The 18,874-nt window shown below is 47.7% G+C and overlaps 1 protein-coding gene across 1 annotated transcript in view; it reads right to left on the bottom strand.

Moving 5' to 3' along the window:
• The window catches only part of LAMC2 (laminin subunit gamma 2), a gene marked incomplete at its 5' end in the record, with an annotated part of 58,443 nt that overhangs the window by 3,901 nt on the left and 35,668 nt on the right, over positions 1–18,874 (bottom strand). Inside the window, 15 exons of the mRNA XM_081112749.1 lie at positions 1,939–2,038; positions 2,131–2,289; positions 3,944–4,143; positions 5,120–5,234; positions 5,770–5,919; positions 6,869–7,013; positions 7,796–7,945; positions 9,022–9,101; positions 10,188–10,393; positions 10,713–10,869; positions 12,051–12,196; positions 14,491–14,736; positions 15,323–15,505; positions 16,132–16,350; positions 17,202–17,314. Of these exons, the coding sequence (XP_080968875.1) occupies positions 1,939–2,038; positions 2,131–2,289; positions 3,944–4,143; positions 5,120–5,234; positions 5,770–5,919; positions 6,869–7,013; positions 7,796–7,945; positions 9,022–9,101; positions 10,188–10,393; positions 10,713–10,869; positions 12,051–12,196; positions 14,491–14,736; positions 15,323–15,505; positions 16,132–16,350; positions 17,202–17,314 (2,369 nt within the window). The remainder of the gene's footprint in view (positions 1–1,938; positions 2,039–2,130; positions 2,290–3,943; positions 4,144–5,119; positions 5,235–5,769; positions 5,920–6,868; positions 7,014–7,795; positions 7,946–9,021; positions 9,102–10,187; positions 10,394–10,712; positions 10,870–12,050; positions 12,197–14,490; positions 14,737–15,322; positions 15,506–16,131; positions 16,351–17,201; positions 17,315–18,874) is intronic.

The raw sequence follows: 18,874 nt of genomic DNA, 5'->3' as shown, positions 1-18,874 counted from the left end.
ATGCTTTGCTATTCGGAGGATGGATTCCAGCTGTTAGGAAATGATGCACGATTTCCTTCTGGCCTGAAACAGTGGGAATCTAGCTAGATACTGGTTTACTACCAACATGAAACATAGTCCCATTTGTTCAGGTATGTTTACCCCGAAGCAATCTAAAAGCAGCATCAGCATGAAGGGCACCAGGCCAAACTCATTTGGCTTGAACAGGTTTGAGCTACCCTTGGCCATTTCAAAGTCAAGGTCAGGTGGCCTCACATATCTAAGCTGAGTGGCAGTATTCGGTTGCATGAGTTTATTATACCTAGAACAATTAAAATGCGATTGTTCCAGGACCGAACAGAGCAAATAGAGTAGAAACAACACCATCACAAAAGTGGACCAATCCTTCACCGGGGGCAGGAGAGAATTCACGAATTTAGGGTCGGTCCCTATGACACGCAGAGAAAGTTAACTAAGCTTGGGGACAAAATAACTATGTCCATGGGGAGGCAGCATGAGTTCCTCCAAAACAGCAGGAGTGCTGGAGGCCAAGAGACCTTTTTTAGAACACTAAACAAAGCTGCTAAAATCTCAACTGGATCGCATTTTTTACCCTTACAGGGTATTTCACTCTTTGGGGCCCTAATGGGGTCACGAAGCAGACCCATAAGGATAACAACACAGATAATATTGGTCTCTCAGGGTGATGATGATACTCAGGGTGATTGATCCATTTTTTAAAAAAATATACATTTTATTGATTTTTTTACAGAGAGGAAGGGAGAGGGATAGAGAGTTACAAACATCGATGAGAAAGAAACATCGATCAGCTGCCTCCTGCACACCCCCTACTGGGGATGTGCCCACAACCAAGGTACACGCCCTTGACCGGAATCGAACCTGGGCCCCTTCAGTCCGCAGGCCGACGCTCTGTCCACTGAGCCAAACCAGTTAGGGCTGATTGACCCATTTTTGTTACAGTGTAGTTTCTACTCTATTTAAAGTTGTCCCATGGAACGAACAAAGTAGAACTAGGCCTTTTCCAGAATGTGGCTGGAGTCTAATCAAATACCTAGTTGCTTGTCTGCTGTAGTCCAAGCTTGATCAAGCAGGCCAAATGAGGGCCTGAAAACAGATCTACCTAAATCTAGAATTTTAATTCAAATCAGATGTCTTTTGGACAGTTCTGTGGAGAAACCTGATTTGTTGCCACACCGTGCCATCTAAACTATTTCATCCTAAAATGTTGCAGTATCTCCTGGGCCTACCACCTTTACACTTCTTCTGGGTTATCCACCAGGCAGCTCGAGTTGCCGCGCTGCGCACATCCAGGTATAACTGTGGTTTGAGGAGGGACACATAGCAGAGTCAGCAAGTGATTCTTGACTTCCCAAACGGGGAGAAGCTTCCCCCTCACCACTTCCACTGCTTCAGAGAAGGCCCCATCATCTCTCTCCCTAGCTCCTTCACCAATCTCCTGAGCAGCCTCACCCTGTCTTCCGTCTAACCTGCCTTCGCTCTCCTCTGCACAGCCGCCCAGGGATCTGTCTGAAACATGCAGTGATGACAGTATTCCTCTGCTTAGAGCTGTCCACTAGCTTCTCAGAATCAAGGCCAGAGTCCTTAGCAGGACTTCCAAGCCATTCACATCCTTCCTCCACTATTTACTTTGTGATCCATGAGACACTATTAATCAACCTGAGCTTCAATTTACCTTCCCTATAAACATTCAGCTCTTTGACCTAGAGACTTTCACCTCTAAGAGCAAATGTGCTCAGTAACCCATCTTAGAGATGCTAACTAGCAGAGAGTCCAGAAAATGTACAGTATCTGGGCCTGGACAAGGCTAACTTCCTGATACCCTTAAGGAAAGTTGAGACTCCCATTCATTGGGACTCATGGTTAGTCTTCTAGAAAAAGGCATGGGGTATGGGACTGGAAGCTGGGGGGTGCTCCTACCTATTAGGTGTAGGATGCTGTCCAAGTTGTCAAGTGTATCTTGGATCGTAACTCCAGCCTTCTTGGCTCTGTTATTAGCTCCTTGGGCTTCTGTAATCACCTAAGGAAAAACACACACAAACTCGTCTTGAAGGGTGTTTTCCACATTGGCAAGTTTGAAAGGATCTCCCTTGGAAAGCTGTGGGAACTCACCATCTGTACGGCGTCCATATCCATGTCAAACTCCCGCTCCTTCCTGGCCAGCTCTCCTTCTCCTTCTCTCATCTCACTCCTCAGAGTGGCCAGTCCCTTCTCCATGGCCAAGGCTCCATCTGCTGTCACATTGGCTTCCAAGTTCAGACTCTCTATCTCCTGGGAGAAGAAAAGGAGCCAGGGACGGAAGGAAAGAGAGGGGTGAGGCACGAAAACATTCCAAAGACAACTGCAGAAAAAATACAGATGCGGCGAGGCCCTGACAGACTGAAATGAACAAGGAGAGAGTCAGACATGGGGACACACCCTTTCCAAAGCTCTGCCTCCAACTAGTTAGTTTGGGGGTCTGTGCCTGGGGACTACGAGGGTCACACTGAGACACTGCTTCCCTCTCAGGGCACGGCTCACCAAATGGTGGATGCAATAGGAACGAGTTGGGATGACACAGAGGGTGGGAAACTCACCTCATTCTCTGTCATGTTCCTTTGCTGCCTTAGTCCTTTGCATGACTTTATTCCCCAAGAGAGTTGAGTACGAGGTACAGAGAATGAATGGGCTACAGCTTTGAGTTTTGTTTTCATTAGGACAAACCTTATCAACATCTTTGTCAATAGCTATTATTAAGCACCAAATTGCAGATGTCTCTGTGTTAGAAGCCATATAAGGAAGGCACATGAAGTTGGTCTCTACCCTCAAGGGACCTCAAATTAGAGATTATTTTTGCAAGCCATCCAGTGGTCCAAGAGTACGGCCAGTCTAAATATCAAGAGTTCGCTCCGGGTTAGAGTCTAGGGTTGCATCGGCTTTGTAGAGTCATGCTTAAGTAACAGCTATGAAGCTCTCTTCCTGCTGAGAAGCGCTCCTAGGGGAGCATTTAATGTATGGGTTGTAAGCGTCACTAATCTCTCCCCATTACTAACAGCTCCTGGAAGAGAAGGAGTGAGTCTTTCTCATCTCCATATCCCCAGCCAAGCACAGCCTGGCCCACAGTGGAAGAAAAGAGAAAGATAAATAAGTGGAGCTTACGTAGAACAGAGACAAGGAACCTAGAACTCTAGAATGCCATAATCTTGAGTCAAAACATTGATGATCATTGTTATGAGTTGAACTGTGTGCCCCCCCTCTCCCCCGCAAAAAAAAGGTCCTAGCTCCAGCACCTCATAATATGAACTTATTTGAAATAGGCTTGTTGCAGATATAATTGGTTAAGATGAGGGCATACTGGAGTGAGCCCCCTAATCCAATACGACTGGTGTCCTTAATAAGAAGAATCAAAGACACCTAGGAAGAAGTATCCCATGTGATGATAGAGGTAGAGATTGGAGCGATGCTGGTACAAACCAAGGAACACTAATATTGACAGCTGCCACCAGAAGGTAGGAATGTTTCTACCCAGAGTCTCAGAGGGAACATGGCTCTGCTGACACTTTTATTTCAGATTTCTAGCCTCCAGAACTGTGGGAGAATACATTTCTGTTGTTTTAGGCCATCCTGTTTGTAGTACTTTGTTACAGCAGCTCTGGGAAACTAATATAATCGTCTATATAAAAACAATCTTGTGTGGGGGTTTTTCATGGTGTTGTCCAAAAAGGGAGTTGAAAATAGAAGATTCTAGCACTCAGTCAATGATGGACTGTGAGTCAACCAACAAAAGGGGTGCCCCAGTGGATCTGGAGCCACCATGGACCACAACAGGACTCTGAGCCCTGTAGGTGAAAAGGGTCCTTGAATGCTTTGGAATGCTCTTTCCCATTCCACCTGAGCCTTGTGTTTGGAGCTGCTCATGCTGACCAGCATCTCAATTTCTCTTTACCTGTTCTATCTTGCCGGTGATCTCGAGGGCCTCCCTGGCTGCGTTCTTTGCCCTCTGGGCGTCAGCAGCAGCACTGCCCAGGGCTTCCTCTGCTTGCTGAGTCTGCTCACTGGCGTCGGCCACCTTCTGGCTGATGTAAGACAGTCTCTTCATGGCCTCTTCAGCTTCTGCTTTTCTGTCTCCAACCTGCAGGTCGAACTCTGAAATGAAGGTAAGGAAACATCACCTTGAAGATGAAAACAAACTTACACAACCAACTTACAAATGAAGATGGAAGGGGCTGAAGTTTTTAAGAAAAATTCCAGAAAGAGTGTTATTACTGCCTGGGAACGAGATGGGTAGAGGGAGTTGTGGCTATTGTTCTTTCTTATCCAGGAGAAAGCATCTTAAAGGAGGCCTTGAAAGGACCATAACTTGTTCTTTGTGGGGAGGAAATGACACTCAGCCTACCCGGGTCCCCATCCCTGCAAGAATCTTAAGACCCCAAAGCAAATCAGAAGCAGGTGGGATCTTCGAAGCCCCAAGTTTCAAGCCAGAGCCTTAAACTCGAAGCTGCCACTGACAGCAGTTGAGGGTTGGATAGGGCTGGATTTTCTGGGAAGAATATCCCAGGTCTTGAGGAATTCTTTTGGTGTGTGTTTTGTTTTGTTTTTGTTTAGTGAAGAAGCCTGAAACTTAACCAAAGCTCTAAGGCACAGACCTAAATTTCCTGGGATCTGGATGCTGTGACAAAGCTTGCCCCATACTCACAACGAATTGACCTATACTGGAACCAACCAGGCTACAACAACAAGAATGAAAAAGAAAAATATCTGTACGGTAGTAAGGTGTTGGATCTGTGAGGGACCTTACAGATCACTTAGCTTAACCTTCTTCCTTCAAAGAGAAAGCTGGGGTCTGGAAAGGCTTTGTGACTTGCTTATAGACACCCAGCCAGCTCAGCCTGGTCACAGGGTCTGGCAGAGATCAGAACTCAAGCCTTATGACATCTAGCTCAATTCTTTCCCCTGCATCAAATATTAATGAAAGCTTTTTCTTTTTAAAGTTATTTATTATGTGTCTATGAATACTCCCAATGTACCTATCACTTAGAGAGATATATGAGGATTCAAAATAAAGCAAAGTCATGGTTGCACTTTAAAAACGCTCAAGGGACCTGAACCATGAACTACTCACCTCTAAGGTTCTTTAAGATGCTCTCAACTTCATAAAAAGTGGCATTGCCCATACTTAGTGCTTCTTGGGCTCTGCTTTTAGCCAGGTTGGCCCGGGAAAGTAGCTGAGCTGATTGCTGTAAAGAGGCAGAGAGAACAAGGTGAGCGTAAATGTAACATATACCTGGGAAGTGCGTTCCTGCAAGCAAAATCGTTTCAACACATTTCTCTTTGTGACAACAGAGTGCTGTGACTCACCCGAGAGTATAGTGGTGCTGGAGCAAACCCCTGCACAATCTGGGACAAAGCAAACACTATAACCCAATCACCCAAAAGGATCCCATTCAGCGAACAGTCTCAACTCTAGTCCACTATCAGAGATAAGAAGTTTTGCAAATCATAATTTTTAACTCTGGATACTTCCTGAAGCCAAGCTAGCAGACAGAGCTGGACCAAAATTGGACCCACAAAGCCAGGGTCCTATTCCTAGATTTGAGGGCTGATTCAGTAGGTGAAGTTGAGCTAATTACATCAAGGTCTCTATATCTTAGTTACTTCCTCTGTATGCAGTGGTACCATGATCCTTTAGAGAGTTTCTATTTCCCGCCCCATATTTATTCACACGGCAGGCATTTAATGCATGTTTGTTGAGTGAGTGCATTAAAAAGATACCTGTCTCTCATTCTTCCCATTCTGTAAGAGCTGCCGGGTTTCTTCTTCCCAGTTTCCCAGATTGCTCTGCACACGCTTGAATTCATCCATATGCTTCGTCACCAGGCTTGAGAGAGAATCAGCTTTTTGTCTGATCCTCTTTGCTTCTTCCTGTGAGCAAAGGAAATAAGTCAACTCTCTGCTCGTCAGTTACCACACCCGTCTTCTTAGGACCTGCCATCATTGTTTGAAAACAACAATAACATCGGCCCAAAGTCTAACAAGCACAATGCCAAAGCAGGCCCCCCCCTCGCCCCCCGCGCCCCAGACATCAAACAGGTCCTCTTTTTAAAACTTATTTTTAATTGTAGTTGACATATAATATTATATTAGTGTCAAGTGTACACCATAGTGATTCAACCTAAAAAGTGATCGCCATAATATGTCTATTAATCATCTGTCACCATACATTGCTATGAGGATATTCGATTATATTCCCTATGATGTACGTCACATCCTTATGACTTCCTTTCTAGTTGGAAGTTTGTACTTCTTCATCCCCTTCCCCTTTTCCACCCATACCACCATCCTCAAAGAGGTTTTGTGTCTGTTTTCATTATATATTTCATGTTTTATCACACACACACATATATGGGAACATTTTTGTGGGAAGCATTTAGAGTGCTTTTTGTGGTAGGTAGAAAGCCAAATCTTCTTAATCTAAATTTGGAACTGATGACAGAAATAACAAAAACTGTGAACAGAACACACGTCTTTTGAGTGGCTTATACATAGTATTATAGATTTCACCTAAATTTAAGTATCAAATTTTATCTGTAATAATATCCCAGTTTTCAACAGTCCCCCAAAGTAGGGAAGAGATATAAAACCTTTATCCATAAATTGGTTCAGGATGTGAGCCGAGGCCTTTTCAAATACCAAGATTGGGATTAAAGAACAAGGACATGGATAATGAGAAAGATACATACTCCTCCTAACCTAAGCAAGAAAGGTCAGTATTGAGACCAAACTGAATGACTGAACGATATGATGGAACCACCCCCCAGAGAAGAAAACAGCAGGGCTCCCGCTCATCAGCACACAGGTGAGATGTCCTTACCTGCAAGGACTGATCAGTGACTCCCTGGAGCTGAGACATGGAATTGAGAAGGCGGAGACTATGTTGATAAGACTTATCTGCTTCGATGTCAGTTTCAGTGGCTTCCCTGGACAACTGCTGAGCCAGAGACTTCGTTTTCTCCAATCTACAGAGGGGAAAGAGAGAGGAGTTTGTGAGAATTCATTCTTTTTATTAAAAGCAAAAACCCATCGTGTTGTCTTAAAAGTATGTGATTGGAATTATCATGAACGCCAAATGAGGTTATGTATCAAATATGTGCTCCTCTACCATCTAAACACAAACCTTAAAATTGATATAGATTGGCTAAGGACAATTCAACCCATTTCCCAATTCTTTTTTTTAAGTCATTTTTTGTACATGAACACATATATGAATCTCTTATTTATTTTTAAATGTATTTTTATTGATTTCAGAGAGAAAGGGAGAGTGATAGAAACATCAATGATGAGAATCATTGACCAGCTGCCTTCTGCACGCCCCCTACTGGCAATCAAGCCCACAACCCAGGCACGTGCCCTTGACAGGAATCGAATCCAGGACCCTTCAGTCTGTAGGCCGATGAGCCAAACTAGCCAGGGTGTTTCCCAATTCTTGATAATACAAATATATTGCTGTTATATCCTCCATTCCACTAGGTGGATTCACTCACATACTCACATCCTTTAATCACCTCAGCGGGTGGCCATATCTCCAAGCATGCAATATCTCAAGCAAAACACAAATTTTACTTAGATTAACCAACAACTTTTTCTTCCTCCAGCCTTAAAGGTATCTGTTTTGCCCTAAAGTAAGCCTTTCATTCTCTTGTCCCTCTTAATATAAATATGTTTTTTAAAGAAACATAGATTGCATTATGCCCCAACATTGCAGATGACATTGGTCCCGTGAGGACCCGCTGAAACATACTTTCCCACAAGCCCTTGCACCACAGAGCCGTCCAGGCTGCCGCTGACGCCTCCTTCCCGAATAGCCTTGCGCGCCAGTGACAGAGCTTGTTTGGAATAATCTTCGGTGTCCCTTGCCAGCTGCTCCATGTTCCTGGCTGACTCCTCATGGCTGAAAGAATTAAAAATGAATAATTTGCGTTTTCCTAGCAAGAGCCTCCTTGAGGCCTTTTATTTAAATGAAGGGAGAGGAGCACGGGAACTGGTTTGGCTAGAAATGCCAAACAGAATTGACCCAGTTAGGTGGAATTAGAGGGACTGTCAAGAAACAGGAGGTGTTCTGCAGGAGTAGCCTCGTGCCATCGACTTTTGGGTGATCTTTTCCATTTATGGCAAACCCAGGAGAGGCCTGGGGTGGGGCTCGGGATGGCTGGGAGCAGTAGTGAGGTGATAAAATATTGCATTTATAAGCTGTTCTCTGCAGGGGGAAAAACAAACAAAAACCCCAAAACCCTGGGTCTATTTCATTCAGGATGTAACCTCTTATTCACATGCTACAACTCTAAACTGGGCCACCACCAGGGGGGACAAAACCAATCAGTGAAAGTCCCCCACATGCTTTTGTCCTCCTGGTTTTGGAAAACGACAAAAACAAACTCCGAGGCAGCTCATGCTACAAAACCCCAAGCCAGCCCCCTGTGCAGACTGAATCCATGTGGGATCAGCAGAACACGCTACCCTGCTGAGCAGGGGGCTCTGGGCAAACCTCTGCAACATGGCGGCACAGGCAGGCAGGAGGGAGGAGCTGCCTGAGGTCATGGGGGCCCAGCAGAGCTGCTGTTCAGGGGGAAGGCCTCCTCTGCAGACTCAGCACCTCCCTGCCCCCCACCCCCCAGGCTGGCAGAGGCTCATGCTCCTTGTTCCCAGGCTCGCTGTGGGAGCCTGGGAGTCCCTCAAAGCTGCAGCGTGTTCTTTTCCAAGGGCGGATTCATTTCTTGGGGCCCAAGGACTCACATCTGACACACACCAAAGCCATGTCATGAGTCACAGAAAAATCCGGGAACACCCTGACCCCCAACTTCTGCCAAATGACTATGTCTAGTGGCCACCAACTTATCAAGGGAAGTGGTTAAAAAATGAGCCCAGAGGTTACGAATATGGTGCTTGGGGAGGGAACGCCCTGCAGTGTTGCTCAAGTCTGGCCTGGCGGAGATGGTCTGAGCAGGGGTGCCCTCTGATCATGCTCACCTGTTTGCCAATCTCATGGCCTCCTGAGCCATACTTTTAAAGTCATTTGGTCCCACGTAGTGGTCTGGGGATGGGATGTTCTGTGAAAAAGGAAAATCGGTTAAGGCTTGCCCTTGGCCATGAAGCCTAAGCAAGTTCGCATCTCCCCTCAGAACCACTTGTCATTAGCCACACGGCATTCTACACCATGCAACACAGAGTCTCAAGTGACCATGGTCATTACAATTAAAAAGAAGTAAAAAGAAGAAACAGCAAGAATAAGGTTGAAATTCATGTTCAAAATAAATCTGGATAGGTAGAGATGCATTAAAAATATACATATGTTTATATTTTCATATGTATTCAAAGTCCAGTAGACTATATATCAAGTTATAATGGTGGTTATTTCTTAGTAATGGGATTACAGGGGGAGGGGTTATTTTTTTTCTAAATTTTCTACAATAAATTTTCCTCAGTATAATAATCTGTTTGTCTTCTAATTTCCTTTATTCATCTTCCACCCACCCACTTATATAACTGTCACTTTGCCTTCTTTATTCTGAAATAGAAGAGTGCCCATTCAAATTTCTCCCTCCTACCATACTACAAACTGCATCATCAAGACAATCATACTGACCATTTTTTCCCTTTACCTTATTTTTAAATTTTTCCCCATCACCATTTACCCCTCATATACCCTCTTCCACCTCCACCCAGCCCCACTAGCCACGATTTTTATTTCCCATTTTCAGGACCATGTTTCCATGCCCTCCTTCCTTTACTTTTCATTTGTTCTTTTGGTTGTTTCTTCATTCATTCCTGCAGCAAACATCACAGCCACACACTGTGCTAGGGGCCTGAGAATGTGAATATGAACCCAGATCCTGCCCTCTGGGAGCTAACAAGCTAGAAGACAGGGAGAGAGAAGGGAGAAGAGACAGGCCCAAGAGGAAGACATGGTTAGCAAGAAATGAATCAGGAAGAGTAACATAGCGCAGTAAAATGGGACATGGGGGAGGGGAGGATGCTAAAGAACACAAAATCAGGTGTGACTGTTTCAAGGGACAGAAGTCCAACTCTCTGCCAGATGGACGAGAAAACCCGAGAAACAGCCAGTGAGCCAGTGATGCTTGCGGACGGGTATCCGACACAGCCAGGTCTCAGCACCCTCAGCCAGCACCACCTACCGTGTTGCGCAGAGAAGACCCGCTCTCCTCCACGCTCAGGCGCATCTGAGTGATGAGCCTCCGGGTGTCCTGAACTCGATTCTGATACTGACTGCCCAGGGCCTGAAACCTCTCCACCGTCATCTTGAGCTCATCCAGGCGGTTCCGGTATGTATTTTCTTGGCTCCTTGCCTTGTCCAACTGGAGGCTGAGAGAACGCATGGCCCCTGGACAGCAACAAGGAAAGGGAGGATGAGCTTTTTTGAAGTCAGCACGGTGATCAATGATACTAGAGGGCTGACAAGGGGATTTCGGCTGGCCTATGGCAAGTTGGTGCAAACTCAATAGATGAATGCATGCAACTGCTCTTTTATCTCCACCATTCATTTCCCAGGAGAATGTCACAGACAGTCCTTGCCCCTCCATAAGGGCTGGGCAGCGATACTTGCTGAACTGGTACCCAGAGAAGAGTCTGAGACCTCAGGTGGCAATGCTTTCTAGGACTATACATTCTCTCCTGTCTGAAGGGGAAGTGGCCTCCATCACCTTGTGAAATCTGGGCTTCTCTCAGCATGTCCTGAAGGGCCTGCTCAGCCTGCTGCATCCTGCCTTCCAGCTCCGCGTTGGGTGCTCCTCCTCCACCGCTCTGAGCCTTCGAAATCAGGTCCTCCAGGCTCTGGAGCTGCTGCACAAACTGATCCATCTGAAACCACACAGGGAAGAGGATCAGAACACATCATGGTCGGACACCAGGTATCCAGGGGATAAAAGCTGAAGGCCCAGAAATGCATAGCAGGCCATGGTGGTCCAAAGTTCAGACTGTAGGCCTGGACTCTCGGCCCCACTACTCACTAGCTCTGTGACTCTGGGCATGTCACTTCTTTCCCAATAAATGGGGATAATAATATCTCATAGAGTTATTACTTGGACTCAATATTTCTATAGTGCTAAGAACAGTGCCTGGAACAAAAAAATTGCTATAGAGGGATAGTTAAATATGTAAATTTTAAAACAGGCTGCCCGGCGTGTGTGGCTCAGTGGTTGAGCATCGACCATAAGCCAGGCGTTCATGGTTCGATTCCCAGGTTTCAGGCTCAATCCCCAGTGTGGGGTGCGCAGGAAGCAACCGATCAATGATTCTCTCTCATCACTGATGTTCTATCTTTCTCTCCCTCCCTCTCCCTTCCTCTCTGACATCAATAAAAATATATTTTAGAAAAACAGATTGAGTTTGTCCTACATTTAGGGTTCTATTTGGGCTCCTTCTTCCCCCACCTCTCATTCCAGTAAGATATTATTTAATAATTAACAACAACATCAATTTCATTCTTCTCTGGAATATAAATGAGACATTTCTGAAAGCCATCTCTGTTGGGACAGCCTTGAGACCTTCTGGACTCCTCATATCTTTTGTGTGTTTATGTTTTTCTTCATTTGCCTTACAAGGACAGCTCTTGGGGAAAAAATCCTAGGAAGTGGCATATCATAGTGGGAAAATCTCTGAGCTCAAAGTCAGGGGCATGGGTGGGATTCCCAGGTCCACGTGGTCGTGTGACTTCAAAAGGCTGCACATTTTTCTGAGACTGTTTTCTCAATGAAAGCTGAGATCAGAATGCTTTTTCTCCCAACTTAACTAAGCTATCACAAATACCAAGTGAGACGATATCTACAAAAGGGGTTTTCAAATGACACATGGAAGAACACAAATCAGAAGTGTTATTACTGTTATAAAGAATTTTTTAATACAGTAATTTTTAGAGAAAAAATAGTAACCCTTCCCTCCACCCCCCAAGGAGACCAGGAGGGTCCGAGAGCTATGGCAGAACCACCCAGTAGACACTGGAAGACTTTACTCATGAGGTGAGGGTGGGTTAGCATGCCCACCTGAATCTTCACTTGATCATAGCAAGCTGGGCAGTTGGTTAATGCTGCATGCTCACAGTTGGGGCCACCAAATCCTGGCTTACAAACGCAGCTGCCATCGCTTCGACACTTCACAGGCTCAGAGCCCATTGGGTCACAGTTGCAAGCTAGAGACAAAAGACAAACCATTCCTATCAAGCTAAGTCCAGAGACTGGAGGTATAGCAAAGTAAAAGGAAGATCAAGCCAGCATTCATACTGTGTCATTGATTCATACTGGGTGAGATGCATCTCTTGGCTATGGCTCTAAGCACATTCCTAATACAGTTAGGTTTCAGGAGTCATCTGGCAAGTTTGTTTGCTGTTTGTGGGGGTGAAGAAATATTACAACAGCCCATCCCTTCTAGTGGCACTTATTTTTTCCCTCCTGTTAACTTGTAAGCCAGTTGGAGATTCAGCAGGCACTCCGACTTTGCTCACAAGGTGAATAGCATTTCTTCTGGGACTAATCTGTGCCAGATGTTCACTTCTTCTATTTTACCAATGAGGAATATGAGCTCAGAGAGGTTAAGTAACTTGTTCAAGGTCACACAGCAAGTAAATGGCCAGCTCAAAGGAGAACTTGAAAAGAGCCAATGCCCTTTTCCTTCTGTCCTGCTGCCTTTGATGTATGAAATGCAGTAAGAAAGTAATACCTTTAATCAGTTGGTCAAATTAATTGTGCACCTACTATGGGCCACATTCTATTCTCAAGGCTGAGATATAATGGAAGGTGAGACATCATTCTAATGGAGGTACAGTGATTCTCTGGGCTGCTCTATGTTCAGTGCTCACAAAATACTCGGTATCTATAATAATAAAAGCATAATGTGCTAATTAGACTGGACGTCCTTCCAGACAACTTTGTAGACAAAGCCGGGGCTGCAAGGGAAGCCTGGGTCCTGGGTGCCTGCCGGTGGCCAGAGGGAAGCCCGGATCTCAGGTGCCGGATGCCGGAGGGAAGCTGGTGCTGGCAGCCGGGGGAAGGAAGGCCTACTCTTGCACGAATTTTGTGCATCGGGCCTCTAGTGTAGTAATAATCATATATCTTACTGTACTGTCATTATTTGCTTACATATTTGTATCTTCCTTATTAGTATATGAGCTCTTTGGGAGCTGGGACTGACTTACTCATCATTACAACCTTAGTATCAAGCTCCAGGTGCCGGATGCTGGAGGGACCTGGTAAGTGCTTCACAAAAGATAGCTGAGTGAAGAAATGTATGGTCTAAAGCCAGTGAAATGCCTATTAATAGCCTCTTATAACTAGAATTATCTAGTTTACAGTATACTTTCTCTATGCTATCTTATCTTTGCAACCACTTTGAGTTAAATATTATTCATCCATATGAGGAAACTGAAGCTCAAAGAAATTAATTGGTAGAATCAGAATACTACAGTAGGTATGTTAAAAAGCTGGACTTGAACTCGGTCGGTAGTGCCAATGCCATGTAGGCTTTTCCCACCATGGGGTACTTTCTAGCACATCACAGCAAACCAACAGGTTGGGGTCAGGGCAGGTGGGATTCGTGTCCCTGGGTAGCACCCCCGGGTTGCAAGCCCGGGTTGCATGGAGGTCCTCGGGCATTTCCGGGGTGGACACTCTGGTGTCAGTGGGAGGCTCTGGGCTCCTGCAGACGCCTGGAGAATCAGGTGTTTTCCAATCTGGGCCTCCAGAGCCACTCTGGGCCTTGTGACAAGCAAGCTCCTAAGTTCTGGGCACCAGGCCTGGTCTGAGACCCTTGCGACCAAGGGGTGAGTCTGTGGTGAGGCCAGCTCCTGGGATTAAACTTGCCTCTGGAATGTCACCTGTGCAGAGGCGGGACAGGAGGGCTGAGCCAAGAGGCCCGGGCGGCACATCCACGCTCTGATCTGAGCAGCATTAGGACACCTCAGACAGCTGCTGCTTGGAAGCCGCGTCTCTTTAGGAGACGTTTTGACCGCTGCCTTTCTACACATCAATGACACCGACTTCCCGAGAGGGTCTCAAACTACTTCACCGCCCACTCCCCGCCCCGCCTCAGCGGGTTCAGGCTCAGGGGCCAGTCATTTATTCCTGTCCGGTAACAGGTGCGGCAGCCACTTCCCTGCCCACCAGCCTTGGGACTGGGCAGAGCCTGGGGCCCCACGTTATCTCCTCTTCCACTTAGGAATGTAAACCTGACCTTGTTCACTTCTCCTCCCCACTTTACCCATTCGACGCCCGCCAGCTCTGTGCTCCAGCCCCGCTACAGGGGAACTGGTCCAAGGCCCGACAGGCGACGGGTCTGGGCTGTTCATGGGCCAGCTGGTCTGAGAACCCGAAGTAGCATGGCAGTACGACCTGCTGCTGGCCTTGCCGAGTAGCACATTCTTACATGTGTACATACCAGCAAGCTTGCGGGTACACACACACACACACCTGCTTGGGGACGCAGTCCTACCTCGACACTTGTCCGCTGGGTTGGGAGCCAAGGGGTCCCCGAAGTAGCCTGCTTTGCACTGGTCGCAGTGGGCGCCGGCTGTGTTGTGGATGCACTTGAGACACCTGCCCGTCAGGCGGTCACAGTTCCCGGAGGCGCTGGGGTCCACGTTGTTGTTACACTGACAGGGCTGACAAGGCCTCATTGGGCTACGCTCCCCAAAGGGGTCCCCGAAGTAGCCCTCGGCGCAGAGCTCGCAGCGGGCACCTGGAAGGAACAATGGACAAGCCCAGGGGGTCATCCATCGGCAGCGAGACCAGACTCAGAGGCAGGAAGTACTCCTGGCGTTTAGAGAAGCTTCCCCGCCCGCCCGCCCCCCGGCCCCCCTCCGGCCCCCCACCCACCCCCAGAACAACAGCCTCAGGAGCAGGCCCTGGTGAGGGGTTGGCTCTTGCTCTCCAGGGAACAGGATGGTGGGGCGAGGCGGGCTTGGAGCAATACTCTCAAGGCTGCCGCTGACAAATGAACTCTCCTTTCAGACTGACCGACGGCAGACGTGACATTTCCAAAGTCACTCCTTTTTCCTTCTTTACCTTGGTTCACTTTCAAAAACTGAGCCAAAGCATGTCTTTTGTCTGAACACTTCATCTCCTAATTACAAACCTCCTCAGACAGCTCAGATGTTCCCTCCCTGTACACCCAGCCCTTCCTCAACCCACTTCACCTCTCGGGCATCGAAATCGTCGTATCTTTAGAATGAGCCCATTTAGTAATTATAATTCCCTAGAAATTCCTTGGAATAGAAGCTCGGTCCTCGAATTCACGGCATCAGAACAGGTGGCGCGGGCCTTACCGGTGACCCCGAGGGGGCAGTTATTGCACACGACCTCCTCTGTCTCGGGCATCACGGAGCAGCTGAACCCGTTGCGACAGGGGCACGGCTTGCAGCTTCGGGGGTCGTGTGGATCATTGTAGAAGCCAAGGGGGCAGTCGGCACACCCGATGTCAGGATTTTCATCCCCTGAGTAGCAGTCCCCTGGGAGGCAGAGGAAGAATGGAGATGTAGACATGAGCAGGGTAAAACTCTACACTTCCTGCAATTCGGGTGATGTCGGGGGTCAGGGCTTAGTAATCCAATGCCTTCCTTTCTGAAGCTTTCTGAAGCACTGGCGTTCACCTTTGCCCTGTACCAACTCTAAACATGGCCGAGTACCTGCATCTCACCCTCTCTCCCATGCGGAGTTGACATGCACTTCCTCTCCTCTCCTTAGCTTCACACTGTGCCCCGGCCCCCTCCCCCTGCCTGACACCATGTGTCCTTCCCAACATTCATCCAGGCCTTGGCACTGCCTTTGATCTCCCCATATAATTCTTGCAACTCGACACCAACTCCCCGCCCACCCCCAGCGCTGAACCAGGACAGCCATTTCCTGTAACCTAGCACCTTTCCCACAACCTGGTGGCATTTCCACAATGAAAAGGATTGGGTGTCACAGAGCACCGTGTCCATCTTCCCTGACTCCAGCCGGCTTTCCTTAATCCTTTCCCATCTCTGAAATGAGTTCAGGCGCAGGCTTTCTCACACAGTTCTAGCTCATCCGCGGGAGACCCCAGTCGCCTGGCTGCACCCAGCCCCCTGGTCCAGGTGTTCATTTCACTCACCTGTGTCCGGGTCACAGGCCCCGCCCCCTTGGCAGTTACATGGAATACAGGTGCCAAAAGGTCCCAGTCTGGGTGAATCTCTCTTGTAGCCAGAAGCACAATCCTGGCAGAACTGCCCTTTGTACCCAACAGGACAGACACATTGTTCAACCCAGGGTGCGGGGGCTCCGGAGACGGGGCGGGCCGAAATCAGGGTCACGTTGTCCAGGTAGCCAGTGCCTGCAGTGGAGAGAACAGGTTAGACCAGCCGTGGGCAAACTACGGCCCGCGGGCCGCATCCGGCCCGTTTGAAATGAATAAAACTATTGAAAAAAAAAAAAAAAAAGACCGTACCCTTTTATGTAATGATGTTTACTTTGAATTTATATTAGTTCACACAAACACTCCATCCACGCTTTTGTTCCGGCCCTCCGGTCCAGTTTAAGAACCCATTGTGGCCCTCGAGTCAAAAAGTTTGCCTACCCCTGGGTTAGACAGAGCAGGCAGCAAGGTCTGAATAAAGATAGACAGGTGGGCCTCTCTTGGGGTTTGATCTTTCCTAACTCACTGTCATAGGTGGTGTTCACTCACTCCGCCATGCGTGGAGGCATAGCCGTCCGTCATGACGGAGCACACAGGCTCTGGGGTCAGAAGAGTCAGAGTTTAAATTCTGGCTCCCCCCTCACAGGCTGTGTGAGTCACCTAACCTTTGCATGAATGTGTCTCCTCAACTGTGGAAGTAACAGTGCGATCTACTGCCCATGTTTGCTGTGAAAATTAGATGAGACAACGCATATGGTATCATGTGCCTGGCACACAGTAAAGACTCAATGTGACTGTCTTCCAATCACCAGCTTCCATCTAAGTCCAGAGACTCTTTTAAGCAAGGAAGCATCATTCACTCTTCAATGTTTTGAGAGAAACATTCCCTTTTAACGACTTTTTCTAGAATCGAAAAATTCAACGCAGAGACCCTACGCTGAAACCACGGGGCAGTTTATCTACTTGCTTGGGTGGCTGAACGTTAGCGCGCTGAAGCAAATGGAAGGAAAGCCGGAGGGGAGGGAACTCCGTTTCTCCCCATCACTTACTGTAGTCGCCGTAGGTAGCTCGGATCCAGAGGGCTGTGAGGTTCCGCAGTAGCCTCCGGTACTCAAAGTAACTCAGCTGGGGGCTCCAGTTACTGCTTGGATGTTCATTTAATCTGCAGGGTTTAAAACCACAGGCTGACAGATCCAACTCTTTTCAAGCCTTGTCATTTGTACACCTGCTACTAATTATGCCCAGGGACAGCCAAGCCCTTCACAGCCCTGCTTAGAGAAGAGGCAAAGGACCAGCAGCCACGCCCTTGTCGGCACAACACGGGGCTTTCTCACTCCGTGGGAAGCAGGCCCCCCAGGACGGGACGGGGGGGAATCCAGTGCAGGAAGCAAGCTCCAGGGTTCCTGGCATCCAGTGCCGGCCCAAGTCCTCAGAGACCACTTTCTATTCTTGGTCACGCAAAACCCAATATTAGAAGCATCTCTGGGTTCAAGAAGTTCTGATCCCCAACTCAGATCCCCAAGAGCTACCATTCATTTTTTGTTGTTGTTGTTTAAATAATTTATCTGAGCACATTTCAGAAAGTTAGTTTTCACCTTCTACATCTCATGCGTCCTAATTAGGCATCATAGTGCCTCAACCCATCATATCGCCAGCCCCTGAACTATTCTTTTTATATATACATATATTTTATTGATTTTTTTACAGAGAGGAAGGGAGAGAGACAGAGAGCCAGAAACATCGACTAGGGAGAAACATCGATAAGCTGCCTCCCGCACATCTCCTACTGGGGATGTGCTCACAACCCAGGTACATGCCCCTGACCGGAATCGAACCCGGGACCTCGCAGTCCGCAGGCCGATGCTCTATCCACTGAGCCAAACCGGTCTCGGCACTATTCTTTTTTATGTTTTATTTGTTTGTTTCCTGGACTTGGGCTCCCAGGAACAACCCTGACCCTTTTGTTTCATTCACTGACTGGTTAAGCAAAGTGCACTGTGCACCTGGTTGGGGCCAGCAGCTGTGTCAGGATGGAAGCCACAGAGACACTGGGGTGAGGTGTCAGCACCGGCCAGGGGAGCCGTAGGTGAATAATTATGACACAGTGCAGCGAGTGCTATAGCACATGCATGCACAGGCTGCCATGGGAAGCCACGAGGTGACTGTCACTCCACCTGGGATTCCGGAAGGCTCACACGAAGGAAAACCCTGTAAGCTGAATCTCAGAGAGCAAAGTGCCCCAGGCTGAGAAGGTGGGACTGGGTATTCCAGGTGGGAGGGCCGTGTATGTACCACTGGCATAAGCTGCACTCCATTATTTAAGTACACACTGTGTGTGCAGTGGGCCTTCTAACTCCATTTCCCTTACCGCTGCCCTGGGTTAGGCCTCCAGCAACTGCCGCTTGAACACTGTGCATGTGTTCGGATGGTCCAGTTAAGGACCCCACCTGAAGTATCCTCCACATGGTATTTGCACCAGCCTTCACACCTGATCATACCACTTCTTGACCTCCAGTGTCTCAGTAAGCTTTCATTATCTTACAGGCATGGACAAGACCTCAGCACCTTGGCATGACATACAAGGACCACCCTGTGGGTCCTTGCCCAGTCTTTTCAACCTTCTCTGTCCACCTCCCTTATACATGCGGTGTAGCAGCCACAAATAGCTCTCGCCAATTCCCCCTGTATGATGCCCTGCCACACCCTCACCTACATCGACATG

Source organism: Myotis nattereri (genome assembly GCF_964212035.1).
Source record: "Myotis nattereri genome assembly, chromosome: 18".
NCBI lineage: Eukaryota > Metazoa > Chordata > Mammalia > Chiroptera > Vespertilionidae > Myotis > Myotis nattereri.
Note: the sequence above shows the minus strand (reverse complement) of the source record. Positions and strands in the feature narration are given on the sequence as shown.